This window comes from Lissotriton vulgaris, chromosome 3_1 (genome assembly GCF_964263255.1).
Source record: "Lissotriton vulgaris chromosome 3_1, aLisVul1.2, whole genome shotgun sequence".
Lineage (NCBI taxonomy): Eukaryota > Metazoa > Chordata > Amphibia > Caudata > Salamandridae > Lissotriton > Lissotriton vulgaris.
This window is the reverse complement of record NC_141689.1, coordinates 191,117,504-191,137,593: the sequence shown is the minus strand read 5'-3', so window position 1 is coordinate 191,137,593 and position 20,090 is coordinate 191,117,504. Positions and strand designations below refer to the sequence as shown.

General features: G+C 46.3%; 1 protein-coding gene across 4 annotated transcripts in view; it reads right to left on the bottom strand.

Annotated features, from left to right (window-relative positions):
- The window catches only part of UBAP2 (ubiquitin associated protein 2), a 1,436,418-nt gene that overhangs the window by 771,399 nt on the left and 644,929 nt on the right, over positions 1-20,090 (bottom strand). For all 4 annotated transcript variants that reach the window (XM_086960301.1, XM_086960303.1, XM_086960302.1 and 1 more), the window contains exon 15: positions 6,267-6,477. In XM_086960301.1, coding sequence (XP_086816427.1) covers positions 6,267-6,477 — 211 coding nt within the window. The remainder of the gene's footprint in view (positions 1-6,266; positions 6,478-20,090) is intronic.

The window sequence follows — 20,090 nt, the reverse complement described above, 5'->3', positions numbered from 1 at the left end:
GGAGGAGTGACTTTGAAACATGCAGTGTAAAACAAAAGGAAAACACCAAAACACGAGTCACATAACTCATCTCTAAGAGTTACCAAGACACACATGCCAGGCAATGTTACAAGATATAGCAAATTAAACTTCTCCTAATTATACTGGATCAAGACAAAAGGAGTCAGCAGCCTAAGACATTTAGCCGTCAATCACACGGATAACACCATTATTCTTGAAGCCCTTAAAATGGCACAACACACTTGCATTAATTAGTGGTACGCGATACTGTGAAAGCAAATTAAGCTGCTGACTAACCCAGTATATTTAAGCCATCCTTCTAAACCGGAGGTTCTTAACGCCTCCTAAGTCACGGTAGGCGTGTGCTCATGGCGGTGTGAAGCCGTCATGCCGGTGCCGTTCCCCCCAAGTTGCAAGGTCTGGTTCTGAGATACAGTCTTTACTGCACTTTTTAAAAACAATTGGCTTCACATTGGTTAGTACCTTTCAGACGGTCTTAGGAGTTATTTCTTTCATACACTCTGTGTACTTTGAAGCATTTTTAGATGCCTATTTCTTGTTCTGTTCCTGGTTGGTTTTATTTTACCTGCTCTGCAATAGATGTTCCGTCACGCACCCAGATAGGGATGGCATTGCCACATGTGCTACTGTGTCCTGAGAGGAATGATGTAGTCTTTTAGTGCACCCTTGCTTCAAGAACTAAATGACAACTGCTCCTTTCAGCTTGTATTCCGCTTTTAGCTGTGCCCTTTCCAGTGTGTCCTGGATATAGGCTTGGAACTGCAACTGGTCCACTCTGAGGACATAAAACTCCTGGTGGGTCCCTTAAAAACTCACAGGCACAGATGCCCCGCATGATTGCTGTTGATTCAAAATGCCTATTATGAGCCTTGCTGGGATGCTTCAGCTCCTGCTGTTCTGGTTCCTGGTTCATCCTCTGCAGTCGCACTACTGGCCGCCACACCTTCAGCACAGCTGAGGGGATTGCAGTTGAACATGTTTGCTCCTTGGAATTGATGAGGGGTGCCAACAGAAACAGTCTGTGGTAGCTGGAAACTGCAATGTTTCGGCTACTCCTTGAAACATTTACACAATCTGCACGTTTCGGGAAAGTGAAGAGTTTTTTTGTTTGTTTTTTTTTAATTCGTCCAGGTTTTTACTCACTAAATTGCAGTTTATATTCACATTTTTCTATTGACTTTTAGTACAATTTGACTTTCTCTATGCTTTTATTATTAAAGAGCACACATCATTTATGATTTCAGGTTTTAATACATGATTAAATCCATATTTTTAGCATCATTTTTTTGGAAGCTCATAAGTCACCTTACGTCCAAGGAGTGGTTGTTGTGGTCACATTTGGCCAGGGCAAGAATACCATCAATTTCCATACTCACATTTAAATATGACATCTCTCTTGACCGTTGGCACTTGATACACATTTGCTTGCGTGTCTGTATGAGATAAAATTCCCTGAAATTACTTTGCTACCGTTTACGCTTCTTTGTAGGCATATTATCAGAGCCTTGAACATTCTGTATAAGTTCATTTAACTAATGTCTTGTTATTGTCTGCTCGGCGACTGCTCTGTAAGGGTAGAATCAATTATGGAGGACTGGCGGGGGCTTCAGCATGGCACATGGGTGAAGTTTATACCTTTGTTTAATTAGAGGAGCATTTCACTGACACTAGTGAGGTCGCCCCATGCCAGAATTGCAGTCCAGCTGAATCCTGTTTACCGCCTGAGAAGGATGGTGTCCAGCTCTAGACGAAGAGGCTCCCAAATGAAATATTCCCACAGGTAACTGTGTACTTAGATCACCCTCAGGGATTCTGGCAGAGTTGCCCACCATAGGCACACTAGGACAGGGAAGGCTAGGAAAGAGCTTAACTATATAACTTTACTTATATGCAAGTATATAATCTATGTAACAGCACTTAGCTTGAGCTGTTCATTTTCTTTACCATTTTTGTGATGCGGATTACTGTTATTTCCTTCTATTAATAATTGCAGCACACAATTTGCACAAGACTCTTATTGCTTCAGTAAATATTTGAAATGCGAGAATTTGAGTTTCCCTTCGTGCATACACGAATTACCAAACAAAAGGGTTTTAGATCTGTTTCCTTGGAGAGTCAGGGTTGTCATGTTCAGAGGTTGCACATACCACCGGTTGTCTTGCTAGGTTAGGCTACAGAAGATGCACTGTGAGCTAGCTGGGACTACGGCCAACATATTCTGATTGTGTGTGTGGATTCAGTCTAGCACAGTTTTTGATGTCTATGTTGTCCAAAAATGCACAGTTTTACTGAGAAAGAATGAACCGGACAATAGGGGCATCCGTCAGCTCTCAGTTGGTATTTGTGAGAAGTTGGCCTGATATATGATGTTCACTAATTCTAGTGACCACCTTGTATCAGTCCAAACAACCCTTATGGTGATTGGTTGTAAGTCAACCTTATAGACCAGCTATCCTAATGGTAGCATGGACAAAGCAGTCTTAGGCTAAACTCTTTTGGCATGTGAAGCCAGCTGTTTTACCACATATAACCCTTTGAATACCAAATGAAAGGACACCACACAGGTAGTTATGAAAATAAACAAGATATTTATTAGCTAACAAACACCTCTGAACTCTTTATGAGATCAGTGGGCTAAGCACATGACAAGACTCTTAGGAAAAATACGTTAAGTTGCACAAGTTACAATGTTGCCCTAGGGGCGCAACAAACCATATACTAAGTAAATGGTATGAGGAAGTCGATAGAAGGAATGGAGCTGTCCAGAGGCTGTAGGATAGCTGGGACCACACTACCCTAACCTTAGGTAAGTAATAATAGGCCCACGGAACGCGTGTGCAGAATGTGAACTCGCACGCGAGATACATAACAACGTCTATGGACAGTACAGTTAAAGAAAAAGGTGAGTACGGACAATCCTGACTAGTTAGGACTAAACCGACTGTGAAACTGGACACTAGGAGAGTCAATCTACCCTTGAGCACCAAAATGCTCTTGTTACCTCACTCATGGGCTGCGGTTGCATAGGTGCGAAGTCGTGTCAGTTTCTGCGTTGAAGTCTATGGAGCCTGAAAGAAAATATGCTGCAGGCGACCAGGAGGAAGATGTCCGAAGTGATCCATGGGTGGATCAGGAATGCTGAAGACCTGAAAGCAGAGGGGACAATGTTCAAAGTCACTAGCCAGTGACTGGAGTGGAACCAGGAAGGAACTAGATGCTGTTGTCGCGATCAGGTGAAGAGTGGACGCTTGACTCTGCAGCCACGTGGACCAGGAGGTGTCTTCGACGACCAGGATGGAGGCTTGAGCTGTCCCACGCAGGCTCTTGCTGTCGGCGGTGTTGATTCCGGATTCGGCGTCAACAGGCCTTGGCAAAGGCAACCCACGCGGTGAGTGGAAAAGGCGTCTGGTGCGGACCAGGAGGGTCCGGGGTGCTTCTCCTTTGCAAGGAAGCAAGGGCCAGCCTGGAGCAACCAGACCAGCAGTGTTGATGTCGTGGATCTTCGTCTAGGAGGCCACTAGCCAGCCGGCAAGTGACCAGACAACGGGTCGAGCAGCAAACAGGCAGAAGGGCCCCTCGCAGATCTCGTGGATGCTGGAGGGCTGGTCTTCGGTGCAGGAGCTGCTCGGGGCTAGGGTTTCTCAATCCCTAAAGCACTTTGTCGAGGTTACCTCAGAAGTCGTGCTGGAAGCGAAGTGCAGTTTCTTCAAGATGGCCGGTCCCACGTGTCTCGTCGCACCCACGGATCTCAGCTGTGCTGCAGATGTGAGTTGAGGTGGGAGAGGTCAGGGAATCCGGGTCTAGTCGGGCTCTGAAGTCTGGATCCTCGAGGGAAGACAACAAAGTGAAGCCGCTTGACGCTTGATGTTGCCTGTTGTGCAGGGTGGAAACTCCTTGCCCACAAGGGAGATTCCTTCAGTCTTCTGTAGCAGAATGTCCAGAGTTTCTTCTTGTAAGTTTCAAGTCAGGATTAATCTGATTTGGAATGGGACCAGCTCCTACCTTTATGCTGCTAAAGGGGGCTGCACTATCGCTAGGTCCCTCCTATGGGTGGGACCAGGAAGGGGGGTGGTTACACCCCCTATCCTTTGTCAGGTCTCGTGCCAGAGATGGGGCTGGAGTGCCCCAGCAACTGGTTTGAGCCGGTGTATGCACAGGGCACCTTGTGTGCCCCAGGCATGTCTCATTCCTTTCAGCCCTGTCCTACCTAATACACAAAATCCTGTCTGGGGTGGTGCTAGCACCTCCCAAGGCAGGAAACCCTTTGTCCAAGCCTCCCTTGCTGGAAGGACTCCCAGCAGCAGGAGGTCAGACTTGTGTCTGTGGTGGCAGCATCAATTTTGTGATGATGAAGCTCGAGTTAACTTTAACTGGGGTTCACAGTTAGGTACATGTCGTGTCCCTCTAAAAGGGTGGAGAAGTAGCACTTCGTATACATGTGGAGGGATGTCCATGTGGCAGCTCCAAGATGTCTAGGACAGGTACCCACACAGCTTTGGCAGCTTTGGTGGATTGAGTTCACAAGCCCTCAGTTGTTTGTTCCCAAATTGGTAGCATATTGTTTGTTCACCAATTCGTAGCAAATTTTTAAAAAGAGTACTATCCATTAGGAGGTGTTCTGGTTCAGTACAGCCTTGCCATTTTTCATTCTGCTTGAGGCGACAACAAATGTTTTTCTGAGTTCAGTCAAATACATGACAGAGTAAACAGACCAGCAGTTCCCGAACGTGCACTGCACAACCACTCTGCCCTGTACGAATTTCACTGGGAGGCAAGTTTCCATTTTTACATATCACAAATCATCTGTGATATTGCAGAACTGTAAGAAGAAGGTTTATTGCACATCTCTGATGGAGAAAGAAGGGAATTGCGTAGCACAATACTTTGAAATATTGTTTCTTCACCCACTTGGTGTATGTTCATTAGTACAAGACTGGCCTGCATTCTCTCTTTGCACCACACTTTTCAGACCAAGAAGTATCTAAAGTAAATGCCTTTGATCTTGGTATTCATTCAGGATCAAAGTCTAAAGAAGGGAATGAGAACAGTTTGAAAAATATATTTTTGTCATATATCTAAATATCTAGGATATTAATGGTATGAGAATTGCAAGCAAAAGTCAATGGCATAGGTACTAATTGTGAGTCCCTCCATTTTGAGTAGGGAGGTCTTCCACGAGAAACAGTACTTCAACTTTATTTTTACGAGAGCACAGTATGGTGGTCTCTGCTTCATACACTGAAAATTAGCCCATAATGCTTCTGCATACAGGGGAACAATGAGCTCAGTTACTTCCGCTATTTTTGTGTCAGAGCCGATTATGAAGAAGCAACAAAGTTGTGAGGCCCTAGATGTTTCTGCAGGCTGTGAATCACACGCTGTATACTCAAAATGCACTGAAATAATCCTACTTACGAGAAAGTTTTTAACCAGGTCAATTGATATTCAATTCAGTGAAGTACTTCTGCTCAGCAGTCAGAGATAGGCAAGCATGTTATTACTTGTTTAGACTTTTAGGCACATGAGTGAAAATTAAACAGTTACGGTATGATGTTTATCTGACAAAAACCTTAACAAAAATATGCTCACACAAGAACAAAACTAAAGGATGTCAAATGGTGTTCCAACTAATTTAGTTGGCCAGTGTTATTTTTCAATTAAAAAAAAGACCATACAGAATATTTAGTCTGCTTTCTCAATGACACCAGTGGTATAAGTATAATCCTGTACATTTTTAATGAAATAACATTTAGCTTGATCTTTATCTCAGCATGCATATTAAGGCATAACATTTCTCATTTAGTGTTACGAGGTCAATGAATATAGACAAAGCTAACCAGTTGTTAAGATTCTATGATGAAGGTCAGAGTATTCTTTTTTTCTCCTGCATCTCTTCTGGATCTACATCTATTGAGGTGACAAAATCTTAATGCCATCATGACATTTTGAGCACAATGCTTTTCCATACGACGTTGAAGCTTTTTAAGTTTAGTGTAAATATTTGTAAAGTATGCACAGTTCAGTGCTTTTTTGCTGTGTAATGTCATGTTCCATTTATGATGTTATGATCGGCATGGGAATAATTTGTTTTATAAGAATTTATTCCATAGACCCAAAATACTTTTGTCTCAAATGATCAATGAAAAAATTAGAAAATTATGTTAAATCTGTAGTTTGTAGCCATAAGAACAGAACCAGCAGCTGCTGAACTGGATATCAACAACATCAAAGTATGGTCTACTTACAGTGACAGGTGAAGCGTCAGTTGGAGGCATAGGACTTTGGTATGCTATCCTGTTGTGTACAGGTGTCTGTTCATAATTGGAGGAGGAAGATGTTGTTACTGGACTGGTACTCTGGGATGAGCTGGTTAGGCTGGAGGATGTAATAACTGATGAGGTGAAAGAAGACTCCTGAGCTGTGATGGATACTGCTAGAGAGTTATTTAGCGAATCGCTGAAATTGGAAAGAAAATATTAATGTACAACTGTTGCAGAATGAGGAAATTGATTTAATTAGGGGCGCAATAAACTACATTTCTGAACTAATTTCAGGTGGAAACAGGTCCCAAATTCACAACTATCCTGACAACAGTCAACTGCATCAATGAGTAGCCTAGGAGGTTTTGCTGACACGGTCTACTTTTAGTCCATGCTAGCATGCATACAATACATATATACATTCAAAGTGACTGCAGTTCGTATTGATATCCCAAAGTTGCACTTTCTATTTTCGATATATATGTACCTTGGAATTTTCACTAAATTCATAAATGCTAGAGTAATCTCTGCACCGTTTAGCAGAACACCATTTTACATATTTTTTTTCCCACTGAAAGCAACAGAATCAGAGTCTCTGTCCATGAATTTAACAATAGGAACATGCAATGGAAGCCTATCAGAGGCCTAATTTAGTTCCTGAATATGCTTATACAGCTATAGAATATTAGAAAAGATCTGCATTGTGCAATGTAAAATGCACGCCCATTTACTGACAAAATGTACTTGAAAGAAACAAAAGTAGCTATATATATAGGCCTACATTACAAACAAAGGAAAAAGGAGACTGTCTTTAGGAACTTAGAAGGCACCCCTGCACACAATGCCTTCTACAGGCAGTTTGCCTCCCTGAACCAGTTTTTAGTGTAGAGCCTACCAGACAGCGCAGCTATCTTGTTTGCTAAAAACATCTTGTGGTCATTCAGAAAGTTGACTGAGGAATACATTCCATCCGTTGCTTACCATTGGCTTTGTGGTATGTAACTCACATTTCCTGGCATTATTTAGTTCTAGTTCGCCCCTCCCATTGCACAAACCTTTTTCACTGAATTCTTCCAAACTCGCTTTCGAGTCTTTAAATCTTGTTCTTATCTTGTCACATTTACTGTGCATTTAAAGACAGAGGTCAAATGTTACGGCATATCTTCCAGGGAGGAGGTTTTTAGGGCTCGCCTGTTGTGCGCAGCACAGCTGGCAAGCTCTATAGGGGCTTATCCAGTCTTTAACCACACCATCACTGGCTGGCGATTCCTTGCAGTGCATGAAGCGCGTGCACAATGCCACCAGCCGCCTGCCTGCCTGCCTCGCATTCCCACATCAAAGGCAGCCCTCCCAGCGCATTTGTCACCCCCTAATTATTCACGGCCTGCCGGCCGTACTTTCAGTTTAGTCTCCTTTTAACTTGCTCGCATTTCCCTCCTTCCTCTTCTGGGTCCTTATCTCCTCGCATTCCCCCCTCCCTTCTCGCCCAGCCCTTTGATGCTCTGCTGTAGACCCTGCCTCTAAACCTGTCGTCCCATCTTTCACCCTCTCGCTTCCCCCTTTCCTCTCCATTGACGATCTCCCTCATGTGTGAGTGCTACCTGAGCTTGTGGCCTGTACCCGTCATATCTCTCTCCCTACCATACACTGTTTATTTCTTCCTGTATGCAGCAAACTCGTGACACACACGGACCCTGGCCGGAGCGGGATCCAAGCTCAGTCAAGCTCAGATGGGCGCGGGCCTCCAACCATTCCAAACACCATGCACGGTGCAGTGTGCCACCAGCTTTGGCAAGTGCGTCAGCGCCCCACTTAGGGACAGTAAGCGCTATATAGATGTTGCAATTGGTGGCAGGCTTTGTGTCAATTATGCCCCATATTTGAAGACTTTCCTCTTACAGACCATTACAGAGTGAGCATTTAAATAGTTCAACTGCTAGTATTGAAAGCTTGGCAGCTAAATTCATATAACCGAGGTCCTTTGTAGAAAAAATTGTAACCAAATTGCTTTATCTCCTACTGCCTCGCATTTCTTATATACCAAAGCAGATAGCACTGAGCAAGCACTGGCAAAGCTGTGCAGTGGTTAAATATATTGTTTAAATTTTGTTTTAATGTAAGCTACTATATATTCTACGGACGCGCGACGGAGACGGAATAACAAAAAAAAAAACAGTTTCTGCGACGAATGGTAAACAGTTCGCCAACGAGCCCCTCACCCCCCCCCCACTCTCCCCCTCCCCCATCTCCCCCCCCCCCCCCCCCAAACCAGCAGCCACGCGCTCTCATTAACTGCAGGCCTAATGAACAGGGCCTGGATTTAAAGCATGAGCGCAGATAATTCACGCGCCGCTAATTAGCGCCTAGCCCTGATTACAGGAGCTAGCCAAGGCCCAAACAAAGACGCGCGGATTCATAAAGCATAAGCCGCGGCGCCCCCCAACACTGCCGTTTCCACTTATCTTGAGCACTCACCCCTCAAACAGAGTCAGTGCGGTACAAAAATCATAATTACAACCAGTGCGTTGGAACTAAAAGGATTAAAATTTAATGCATCAGGAAAACAAACACCAAGCTATTTTTTAGTGACTCGACATCATTGTCCTACCATCTCAATTAGTCCATCTCTTCATCCCCCACTTTACTTGTCTGTTAGTCGCTCCCCCTCCTTATTATGAACCCCCTCATTCTTCACCAATCACTCGCTATACATTTGCTAATGCTCCCCATTGGGGCTTTTACTCCTCACTAACAGTCCCTCCCCTCACCTTTGTTTCCCGATCCTGTTCGCTTTCCCAGACTCACCCACTTTTTCCCAAACCTCAATTCCGAACTACTCCATAATCATTGTTTACCTACATTTTTCCCATCTCCCACAACCCTCTTCTGTTACTGCCTTCTGCTTATTCCTATTTAAGCGTGTCTTTTCTCCACCGCTCACCCTTCCCTTATAATCCCGATGCCTTCCTTTGCCCGCAATATTACCTCTCCTCACTGGCACTGATTGCAAGGGACACAATTTCAAACTGGGTGGAATTTCTCTTTCCCACGCCTACTACTTCCCTTGCTACTGACATCTTTCAATCCCTTTACTCCTCTTTTCCAATCCCGCCGATGACTTTTTTCCTTTTCTACCTCCCACCACTCTAACCACTCTCCCCCTCACTCATTCCATTGACATTGTTCCTACCTTTTGCCCCCCTTTTCACCACCTTGCTATTACCCCCATCACGCGTGTCTCTGCAGTGCGTGTGCGTGCGTGTCTGAAACAGTTTATCTCAGTGTACACTGGCATGCGAGGACGTGTTTGTATGTGACGACGTCGTTGTATGCGAGTATATCTGAATAGTGTTGAAAACCCATCCCTGCATGTGTGCATTGGAAGTGTGTTTGTGTCTGGTGTGTATGCATTCAAAGATCGTCGTGTGTGTATATTCTATGTAATGTGTAAGTGTGTGTTAATCGATGTTGGTGTATGCATTCAAAAATCCATCTGCATGTGTTTTTGTGTATGATGATGATCTTTTTGCGGTGGTGTTATCTGCATTCAAAGACGGAGTTGGGTGTTTTTCATTTTAATGTATCTTTTGTTTTGTGTGTGCATCATGCCTGTGTGTAGCATAGACGACAATTTATCTGTTCAATAATGTTATCTCGCCTATATTTATATAGTAGCATGCATCTGAATTTGTGGTCTGTCTTGACTGTCCATTTCTCCAATGCTTTTGCATATTGTGTTGACCGAAGTTGATTTTGTGCAATTTGCTGTGTCTAATGCAGTGTGTATTTTATCAGGTACTTTTATCTGGGGCTATGGGAGAAACTGAAAGCCATTAGTCGTCCATTGTGTGAGGTGATTTCGGGGTTGCAACCTGCAAAGGCGGAATAGTACAACACTCAGCGACCCTGCAATTATTCTTACCGCTTTAAAAATATTGTTACTGAAACTATAGGCATCATTTAGATTTAACCGAGCTGGAACCTCGTTAGGAGTGAAGGAAACACCAGGCTTGCATTGTTGGAGCCTCTGCTGGCTCTGCCTGCATAACCATCATACCTGGTGGCCTATCAGCCACTGAGCCGCCATGCCACTGTGGTCACCTCTCCCTTATTCCTACCAGCTCTACATTTCCATGTCTTGTTGTACATTGAAGGAATGGCCGTCCAGGGCAGAGTAATCAAGTGAGGACTGAATGCATTGGGTTTTTTTTTTTAATTTCAAGAAACAAACTCATACTTTGGGAGCTTGTTTCTTGAAAACATAATTTTTTGAGTTCATGCATCAAACATGACTGTTGCTCAGCAATCATCTGTGCCTTCAGTGGTACCACTGAAGGCACACGGGTCCTCCACCATAGGAGCGGAGGCCAAACACACCAATGACTGAAGATGGCATCTGCCAACACCTGCTGAAAGGGGGTGCGCACTCCGAGCAAAGGTATCACTTCATCACCACTGTTTGCAGCAAATGGACACTTTAAAAAAAATCCAACCCTGCTCTCTAGAGATGTGGCCTAACGACCAGAGCTGCCATCTAAGTCACGTAAATACAAAACATGTTGCATTCCAAATGCTATAGGTGTCACATTCGCGAAAGTTATAACTATTGACATTGTAAATGACAAAGCTATCAATTTAGCTATTTTAAAAACAAAGAAATAAAATATTTGTAATTTACAAGACCAATAGCTCCAACTTTTCTAATGCGAGACCTATTGCATTTCCAATGCTTGTTTATTTTTATTTCACCAACCTCAACGTGACTTTATGAAACTGAACTCCCCTTCAGCCAACTTATTTATTAACTATATACCCTACATTGTCATCAGGTGGAGAGGGTTTTGTAGGGTATAATTCTGGCTGTTATCTGCATTTGGATCTGTATTATAATCATCCAATGGATCAGCATTCTTCTTGTCTACTCCATCCCCTTAATCCTGGTTGTCAGGCGATTGTGGTGATGGTGAGGGTGTGATCAGATTTGGGTTAGGTGGGGAAGGAGGTGATAGAGGTGGAGGAGAGGAAGTAGTACAAACATGTTTTCTCTTAAGAGGAATTTAGTAAGTGTTCTCGTATTCTGGCTTGCGTTTTAATGGCAATTTTGCGTGAATATGTCCCATATTTTGGGATTGCTGACCAGTTTTTGTTTCTGTGCCAATATTTTCAGAGCCGATGTTTTCGGCTTCAAAGTGTTCGGATTCGAAGAGGATTTCGGTTTCAGAACCATGGGGATTGTAACCAAAACGTGCTTCGGTAATGATGCATTCGGCTCGGTGCCTGAATGCGGCTGACTCAATCCCAAGCCGGATAGCTTTAGTATTTGTTTCGGTGCCAGTCTCGAAGGAGGGGCGTTTGAAACATGGTCTCGGTGCAGACCTTGGCCAAAGGCAGAGGAGGGACTGGAGCCTTTTTCTTGGGCAGAGGTAGACTTTGGGCAGGGGAGGATCAGTACTCACGGTGTCCACATTGTATTTAGCTTCTGAAACGGAAATGTGATCATCTTCCTCGGCTCCTTGAGTGGAGCTGGTGTGTTGTTGCATTTCGTGACGTTGAGCAGTTCTGGACATTGAGCCCGAGGGTCACGGAGTGTCTTCTTGGATCGAAAGGATCTGCACGCCTCGCAGTCTTGTTCATCGTTCTCCGGGGGAAAGGCACAAGTTGCACACTTCGTGCAAGTCTGTGCACGGGTACTTGGGTGGCACTGAGGACAGAATTTAAATAGAGTCAGTTCCATCGACTGCAAGCTAGCCCGCCGCAGCTAGGCCCAACGGCCTTCCACAAAGTTTCCGATCGTAAGAGTTTTTTCTGAACCGATACGATACGTGGAGAATGGGAAACGCGATCGAATAACAATACCAGCAAGGGTAAGTGGATTGTGCACTGAGGGGAACCAGAGAAACGGTGTCGAACCGGATAGCAGAAATTCCCGTCTAAACGCAATGGTGGAAAAAACTATCTAACAATGGAGTCAATGCCCATGCACACTATCACCGAAAGGAGTTGCCTACCTTGTGACACGAAAGACTTCTTCGAGGAAAAAACACTTACAAACATCCGGACCCAACACTAGATGACAGGAGTAGGCAAAGCATGTGTATCTACAGCACCCATGCCTCATGCTTTATTTTTTTTTTGCATTTTTTTTGTGATGCAATCATATATCTCTTAACAGTGTATCATGTTACTCTCAGAAATAGCACAATTTACAGTCAGGCCCTAGGGGCGCGTAAAATCATATACTAAGTAAGTGGTATAAGTAACATGTCACAAGAAAAGGAAAGGCCTAGGGAATCACTGGGGCTACACTATCTGAACCTTAGTTTAGATATAGGAGGCCCACAGGAGGCGCGTGCAGTGTCTGTACACTCACACGAGAGTCAATACAAAGTCAAGGGGAATCTCGAAGTTAGATAAAGAAGGATTTAGGACACTTCCGATCTAGCTAGGAGGAAACTAAAAACCTAGACACTTGCATAGTCAATACCCTTGGGAGCACCGAAGTACTCGCGTTACCTCACCCACAGGAAGCGGGTGCATAGGTGTGAAGATGTGTCTGATGTCGCCGTTGAAGCCTACGGAGCCTTGGAGAAAAGTTGCTGCAGGCGACCAGGTGGAAGATGTCCGGGTGGATCCAAGGATGGATCGAGGATGAAGAGGACCTGCAAGCAGAGGGGACAGAGTCTGGGTCACTAACCAGTGACCGGGTGGAACCAGGAAGGAACTAGACGATGTCGAGGAGCAATCAGGTGCCGTCTTGAATCTGGTCTTTGCAGCCACATGGAATAGGAGGCGTCGACGACGACCAGGTGCTGGAGAGGAGCTGTCCCACGAAGGTTCTCGTGGATGGAGGGGTCGACTGCCGGATTGGAGTCAACGAGCCTTGGCAAAGGCAACTCACACAGGATTCAAACAAAGCTTCTGGTGCAGACCAGCAAGGTCTGAGGTGCCTCACCTTTGCAGGGAGGAAAGGGCCAGTCTGGAACAACCAGACCAGCGAGGTGATTCAAAAGGATTGTCGTCACAGAGGCTACTAAGCCAACAGGCCAGCAACCGGACAACGCGTCGAGCAGAACACAAGCAGAAGGGCCCCACGCAGAACTCGTGGAGTGTGGAGGGCTGATCTTCGGTGCAGGTGGAGCTCGGGTTCGGGGTTTTTCAGTCCCCAGTGTACAGCTTTGAGGATACCTCAGGAGCTGCACGGTAGCAAGTTGCAGGCTTTTCAAGATGTACGGTTCCCATGTGTCTTGTCGCCTCCACAGATCTCAGCTATGCTGCAGACGTGAAGAGAGGGTCGGAGAGGTCTGGAAGTCTGGGTCTTGTCCGGCTCTGTGCTCGAGTTCCGGCGGGAAGGGGGTGCACAAGCGGACCATCACTTGGTGAGACGTGTCGTGTTGTGCATCAAGGTATGCTACTCTTCGGCTAAAAAGGAGCCTCCTGTTGCCCTGAGTGTGGGAGTTCCCTTGCAGGACATCTGTCAGGCAGCTACGTTGCACACGTTTGCAAGACACTACTGTCTGGACAGCCAAGTCTGGAGAGATGGCTTTTTCGGCCGTTCCGTTCTCCAGGACTTTCTGGTGTGATCATTGGTTCGCAGACCCACCACCGGGGTTGATATTGCTGGGGTATCTATTCTAAGGTAAGGAATCTAATACTTGCGTGTTACTTTCAGATGCACAAGTTACTTACCTTCGGTACCGATATATCTGTAAGAAACAGTAGTTCGTATTTTGATTCCTTACCGCCCCACCCATCCTCCCCATTCGGCGAACCGATTTCTAGGGTTGTCATCCCCTTTCAGGGCCCTAGTTTCATGGCACCAGTGTTGGTTTTTATCATGGCTCTGCGTTTCTGGCGTGGAAAAGCTATGTCTAAGAACTAACGTCAGCGTGCCAGGGCGGCGTCTAAGTACTCCGACGACGACGTGGGTTCTGCTACGCAAAAGTTTACGGATCCAATCTGACGCCAGGGGATATTCTAAGGTAAGGAATTTAATACGAACTACTGTTTCTTAAAGATATATCGTTACCGAAGGTAAGTAACTTGTGCGTTATACCCCTTTCCCTTTGTCCAGTTTCGCGCCGGGGCTGGAGTGCCCCAGCACCGGTTTGAACTGGACTATGCATGGGACACCTTGTGTGCACCAGGCAGTGTCATTTTCAACACTCCCTGCCCCAATACACAAGAGCCTATCTGGGGTGGTGCTAGCACGTCCCAAGACAGGAAACCTATTGTCCAAGCCTCCCTCGCTGGAAGGACTCCCAGCAGCAGGAGGTCAGACTTGTGTCTGTGGCAGCAGCATCCGTTTTGTGATGCTGAGGCTCTGGTTAACTTTAACCGGGATTAGTAAGAACAACATGTCTTCTCCCTCTAGAAGGGTGGATTGCTACCCCTGTCGCCAGAACTGGCGAGGGGGAAGTATTCAAAAACGTATGACACCTTACTCGACATTTTTTGATAAAGCCAAACCAGAGTTAGCATTTAACGCGAGGTTCATAATGCACTTGAGTATATGGTATGGCAATATCCTAGAACAGCTATAAGGAAATGGTTCCGAAAGCTGCAGACAGGCTCAGCTCATGCTAGAGCACAATCTCACTTAAAACCAAGCACTCTGCCTCCAGGATTGTTAAGGCCTGCCATAGGAGTGACTTATAGGTATCTATGTGTCTAGATATAAGGTTAGATATAGGAATACTATATCTAAGCAAGGGGTGATTACACGACCTTGCCCCAGCTGAGTGATCAGCCAATTGCGTCGATGTGAGTGGCCAGCCAGGGGTGGCATAATACATGCTGCAGCCCCTGGTAGGCCTTGGATGCATCTATGCCCTGGGTACCTATAGTACACTGTACAGGGGCTTATAAGGCGACCCAGTATCTATAATTGGTAATGCACCTAAAGTACATTGTAGTGAATTTAGAGAGAGCACAGCTGGGCTGTGGGTCTCATTAGCAGTGAAGCAAAAAGCAAAAAGTAGGGTGACCATAGGAAAGCAGACCCTACTCTCCTACAGACACCACTATATTTGATGAACTAGGTCGCTACGTCTTACTAACAGGCACATTAAGAGGGCAAAAACTGGCCATAATCAGTACATATTGACCGAATGTAGATGACCGTGACTTCTATCATAACATATGGCGCAAACTTCATGCGCACTGCACGATGGGCTGGACAGATCTGGAGCGTCCACAAAACCACACAAACTGGCGAGGGGTAAATTACAGATATTATTAAAGGGCATGCATCTTACTGATACTTGGAGATCACGACCATCTAGTAGCAATGCATGTATCAGCAGCACACAATAGCTGGTCACGTATAGATTACTGGTTGGGGTTGGATGACATATTGCGTTGGACAAGATCAATGAGACATCTGCCCAGAACACTGTCTGACCACAACCCCGTGCTCATTTCCATGAACATACCTGACTACAAACCACCACCTTATACTTGGAGGTTTAATGCAAGAGCATTGTTGGATACAGTGTACATTGATACTATTTCTCACGCTGTCACAGATTACTTTGATTTAAACCAACCCACTACTGAAAATACAAGCCTCCTGTGGGAAGCCTTTAAGGCTACTATCCTAGGAATTTGTATAAGTACCACAGCAGGTACTCAGACGACGACGCAGGTTCTGCTACGAAAAGTTTCGGGATCCAGTCTGACGCCTGGGGATATTCTAAGGTAAGGAATTTAATACGAACTACTGTTTCCTACAGATATATCGTTACCGAAGGTAAGTAAGTTGTGCGTTACACCCCTTTCCCTTTGTCCGGTTTCGCGCCAGAGCGGGGCTGGAGCGCCCCAGCAACTGGTTTGAACCGGGCTATGCATGGAGCACCTTGTGTGCCCCAGGCAGTGTCTGGAAAAGCATCTTTCCATTCAACCCAACCTTCCCCAATACACTACAGGCTGTCTGGGGAGGTGTTAGCACCTCCCTCAACAGGAAACCTATTGTCCAGGCCTCCCTTGCCGGGAATTTCGTCCAGCAGCAGGAGGTCAGACTCGTGTCTGTGGCAGCAGCATCCATTTTGTGATGCTGAGACGCTGTTTAACTTTAACCGGGTAAAGCAGTAACTACATGCCTTCTCCCTCTAGAAGGGTGGAATGCTACCCCCGGCGCCAGAACTGGCATGGGGGGGGGGGGGGGGGGGGGGGGGGGGGGGTGCGGCGGGGGTAGTATTCCAAAGTGTTTGACAACTGGCACAACATGTTTTGATAAAGCCAAACCAAAGTTAGCATTAACGCGAGGATTATAATGCACTTAAGAGTATATGGTATAGCTATATCATAGAACAGCTATAAGGAGATGGTTCCGAAAGCTGCAGAGTGGCTCAGCTCATGCTAGGGCACCCTCTCACATAAAACCAAGCACTCTGCCTCCAGGATTGTTATGGCCCGCCATAGGAGTGATTAAAAAGGTTACTATGTGTCTATATATAAGGTAGATACTATATCTAAGTAAGGGGTGATTACACCACCTTACCCAAGCTGAGTGATCAGCCTGTGGGTACCTATAGTACATGTAGGAAGGTGGATACCGGACTATGGTTACCCCAGATTTGCCTAGTGTTTAGCTGGTTTTCGACTTAGTTGGCCTGGGATGGAGTAGTTTCTGTCCTGTAACTCCAGTTCTGTAGTAGGGGTATCTCTGTTATAGTCATAATCTAGTGAATAGTCCCGCCCATGTGCGTGGACCCCGGCAATCAAAAATAATCTCTTAAGTTGTCAAAATCATGCAGAAACTGCAAAGACACATAAGAGAGAATTTAAAGACAAATAATGCAGCCTATATCCACAGGCTACACTGTCCAGTACTTCAACTAGAAATTCCACCAAAAATCACCACACACAGCCCAGCCTGCCAGTTTCTACCATAGAGAAACCTGCCTCCCCCAGTCCAAGACTCAGGAATGATAGAGAGGAAGGTAGGGACAGACAAGCCCCATAGGCTGCCATTATGTGGCTTAAATAGGATACTGTGCCTTTAAGAGAACTTTCCAGACTTCTCCCAGTATCCCAGAATGCATAGCAGGTCCAACTTACTTTCAGTTCTTTTTGAAGGCGTATAAAACGCCAGACCTGCAGGATTGTTCACATGAAGAATTCTCCACCGGGGAGGAGGGAGGGCGCTTATGACTATAACAGAGATACCCCTACTACAGAACTGGAGTTACAGGACAGAAACTACTCCTTCTGTAGTAGGGGATCTCTGTGTATAGTCATAATCTAGTGAATAGAATGGCAAGCCCATCCCCACAACGAAGCGGCGGTGGAGAATAAATACACAATGCCACTATTGTGCGAACAAATTCCGCAGCGAAGCCTGTCCAACCTGAGCGTCTGCCCTGGCGTCAGTGTCCAGGCAGTAATGCTTAGCAAAGGTATGAACCGACTTCCAAGTGGCTGCCTTGCAGATCTCAGCAATTGGCACGTTACGGAGCAGAGCCGTCGTGGCAGCTTTGCCCCTGGTGGAATGAGCCTTAGGCTTACCTCCTAAGGTCTTATTAGCTTTCTGATAACACAATTGTATGCAGGACACAATCCACCTAGAGATGGACTGCTTAGAGGTCGCAAGACCTGTCCTGACCGATCCATAATTGATAAACAACTGGTCAGACCTACGGACATCTTTGGTTTTATCCAGATAAATTTCAACACCCTCCTAACATCCAGGAATGGAGAGACCTCTCCGCTGGGGATGAAGGGTTCTGAAAGAACGTAGGTAAAGTTATAGTCTGGTTGACATGAAAGTCAGAAATAACCTTGGGAAGAAATTTAGGGCGAGTACGCATAACAACCTTAGCAGCATGAAATACAGTATAAGGTTCATTACAACACAACGCCTGAATTTCACTCACCCTGCGGGCCGATGTAATGGCCACGAGGAACGCCGCCTTCCAGGACAGGTGCTGCAACGAAGCCTTATGAATAGGTTCAAAAGGTTCCTTCATCAATCTGGACAGCACCACATTCAATTCCCATGAAGGCGAGGGAAGCCTGACAGGAGGGAATACTTTCTTCAAGCCTTCCAGAAAATCCTTGATCACAGGGATCTGGAAAAAGGAAGTCTGTGAAGGGCATTTCCTGTAGGCAGTCAATGCAGCCAGATGAACCTTAATGGAATGCACATTAAGGCCAGACTGCGCCAAATGTAAAAGGTAGGGAAGGATGACATCTTCCTTACAGGTCGTAGGATCATGGTTCTTAGACTGGCACCAGATACAAAACCTCTTCCACTTGTAAGCGTATGAAGTCCGAGTGGAAGGTCTCTTGGACTCCTTCAGTATGTCCATGCAATCGTCGGGCAGATTCAGATGGCCATATTGCACTATCTCAGGAGCCATGCCGCCAAACTCAAAGACGAGAGGTTGGGGTGTAACATCCGTCCCCCGAACTTCGTGAGAAGGTCCGGCCTGCACGGCAACCGGATGTGAGGAAGGAGAGACCGGTGAAGTAGGTCCGTGAACCACCACTGCCTGGGCCACTCCGGGGCGATGAGTATCATCCGAGCCCTGGACCGGGCCAGCTTGATGAGCACCGCCTGAATCAGGGGAATGGGAGGAAAAGCGTACAGAAAGCTGTTCGTCCAGTCGATCCATAACGCATTCCCCAGCGTCCCTTGCTGGAAGTACCTGGAGGCAAAGTCTCTGCACTTGCTGTTTTCGGCGGTGGCGAACAAATCTACGTCTGGAGTTCCCCACCTTGCGAAGACTTCTCCTAGTACTTCGTCGTTTATGACCCATTCGTGGTTTTCCTGAAGCAGTCTGCTCAGTGCGTCTGCCTGAACATTCTGCACACCTGGTAGATGGGTGGCCGTTATCGTCAGTCCTCTGGCTAGGAGCCAGTGCCAGATCGCTTGCGCCTCCTGCGACAGAGTGCGCGATCTCGAGCCCCCCTGCTTGTTGAGGTAATACATCGTGGTGGTATTGTCCGTCTGTACAAGCAGAGAGTTGGTCTGGAAGGACGGAAGAAAGGCCTTCAGCGCCAAGTGAACAGCCCTGAGTTCCAGGAAATTGATGTGATACGTGGCCTCCATCTGTGACCACGTGCCTTGAATCTGTAGAGTCCCGGAGTGCGCTCCCCATCCCAGAAGAGACGCATCCGTCACGACAGTCTGCGTGGGAATGTCCTTGTGAAAGGGAACCCCTCTGAGGAGATTCTCCGCCGAACACCACCACTTCAGGGACTGAAGAGCATGCAGCGACAGGCGAATCTTGTCGTCCCAAGATCCTTTCCTCTGATCCCACTGATCCTCCAAGCACTCCTGCAACGGTCTCATGTGCAGCCGTGCGTGTGGCGTCAGGAAGATACAAGAGGCCATCGATCCCAGTAGAGAAGACACCGTCCTCACTGTTGTAGATGGAGTTGTCATAAGAGCCTGAGCCTTCCGAAGGAGTGATAATCGTCGCTCTTCCGAAGGAGACACGCTTGCTGACAGCGTATTGATGGAGGCTCCCAAGTACTGTATGCATTGGACCGGAGTCGGGACAGACTTGGCCATGTTGATGTGCAACCCCAGCTTGTTCAAGAGAACGCACGTCTTCCGGAAGTGTGCTCGCGCTTCCGAGAAGGAGGATGCCTTGATCAGCCAATCGTCCAAGTACGGGTAGACGAACACCTTGTTCTTCCTCAGGTGTGCCGCTACCACCTCCATGCACTTCGAGAATGTCCTTGGCGCAGACTTCAGTCCGAATGGGAGTACTGTGTATTGATAGTGATTGGTGCCGACTTGGAACCGCAGGAACTTCCTGTGTTTGTGTGCAATGGGCACATGGAAGTAAGCATCCTGTAGGT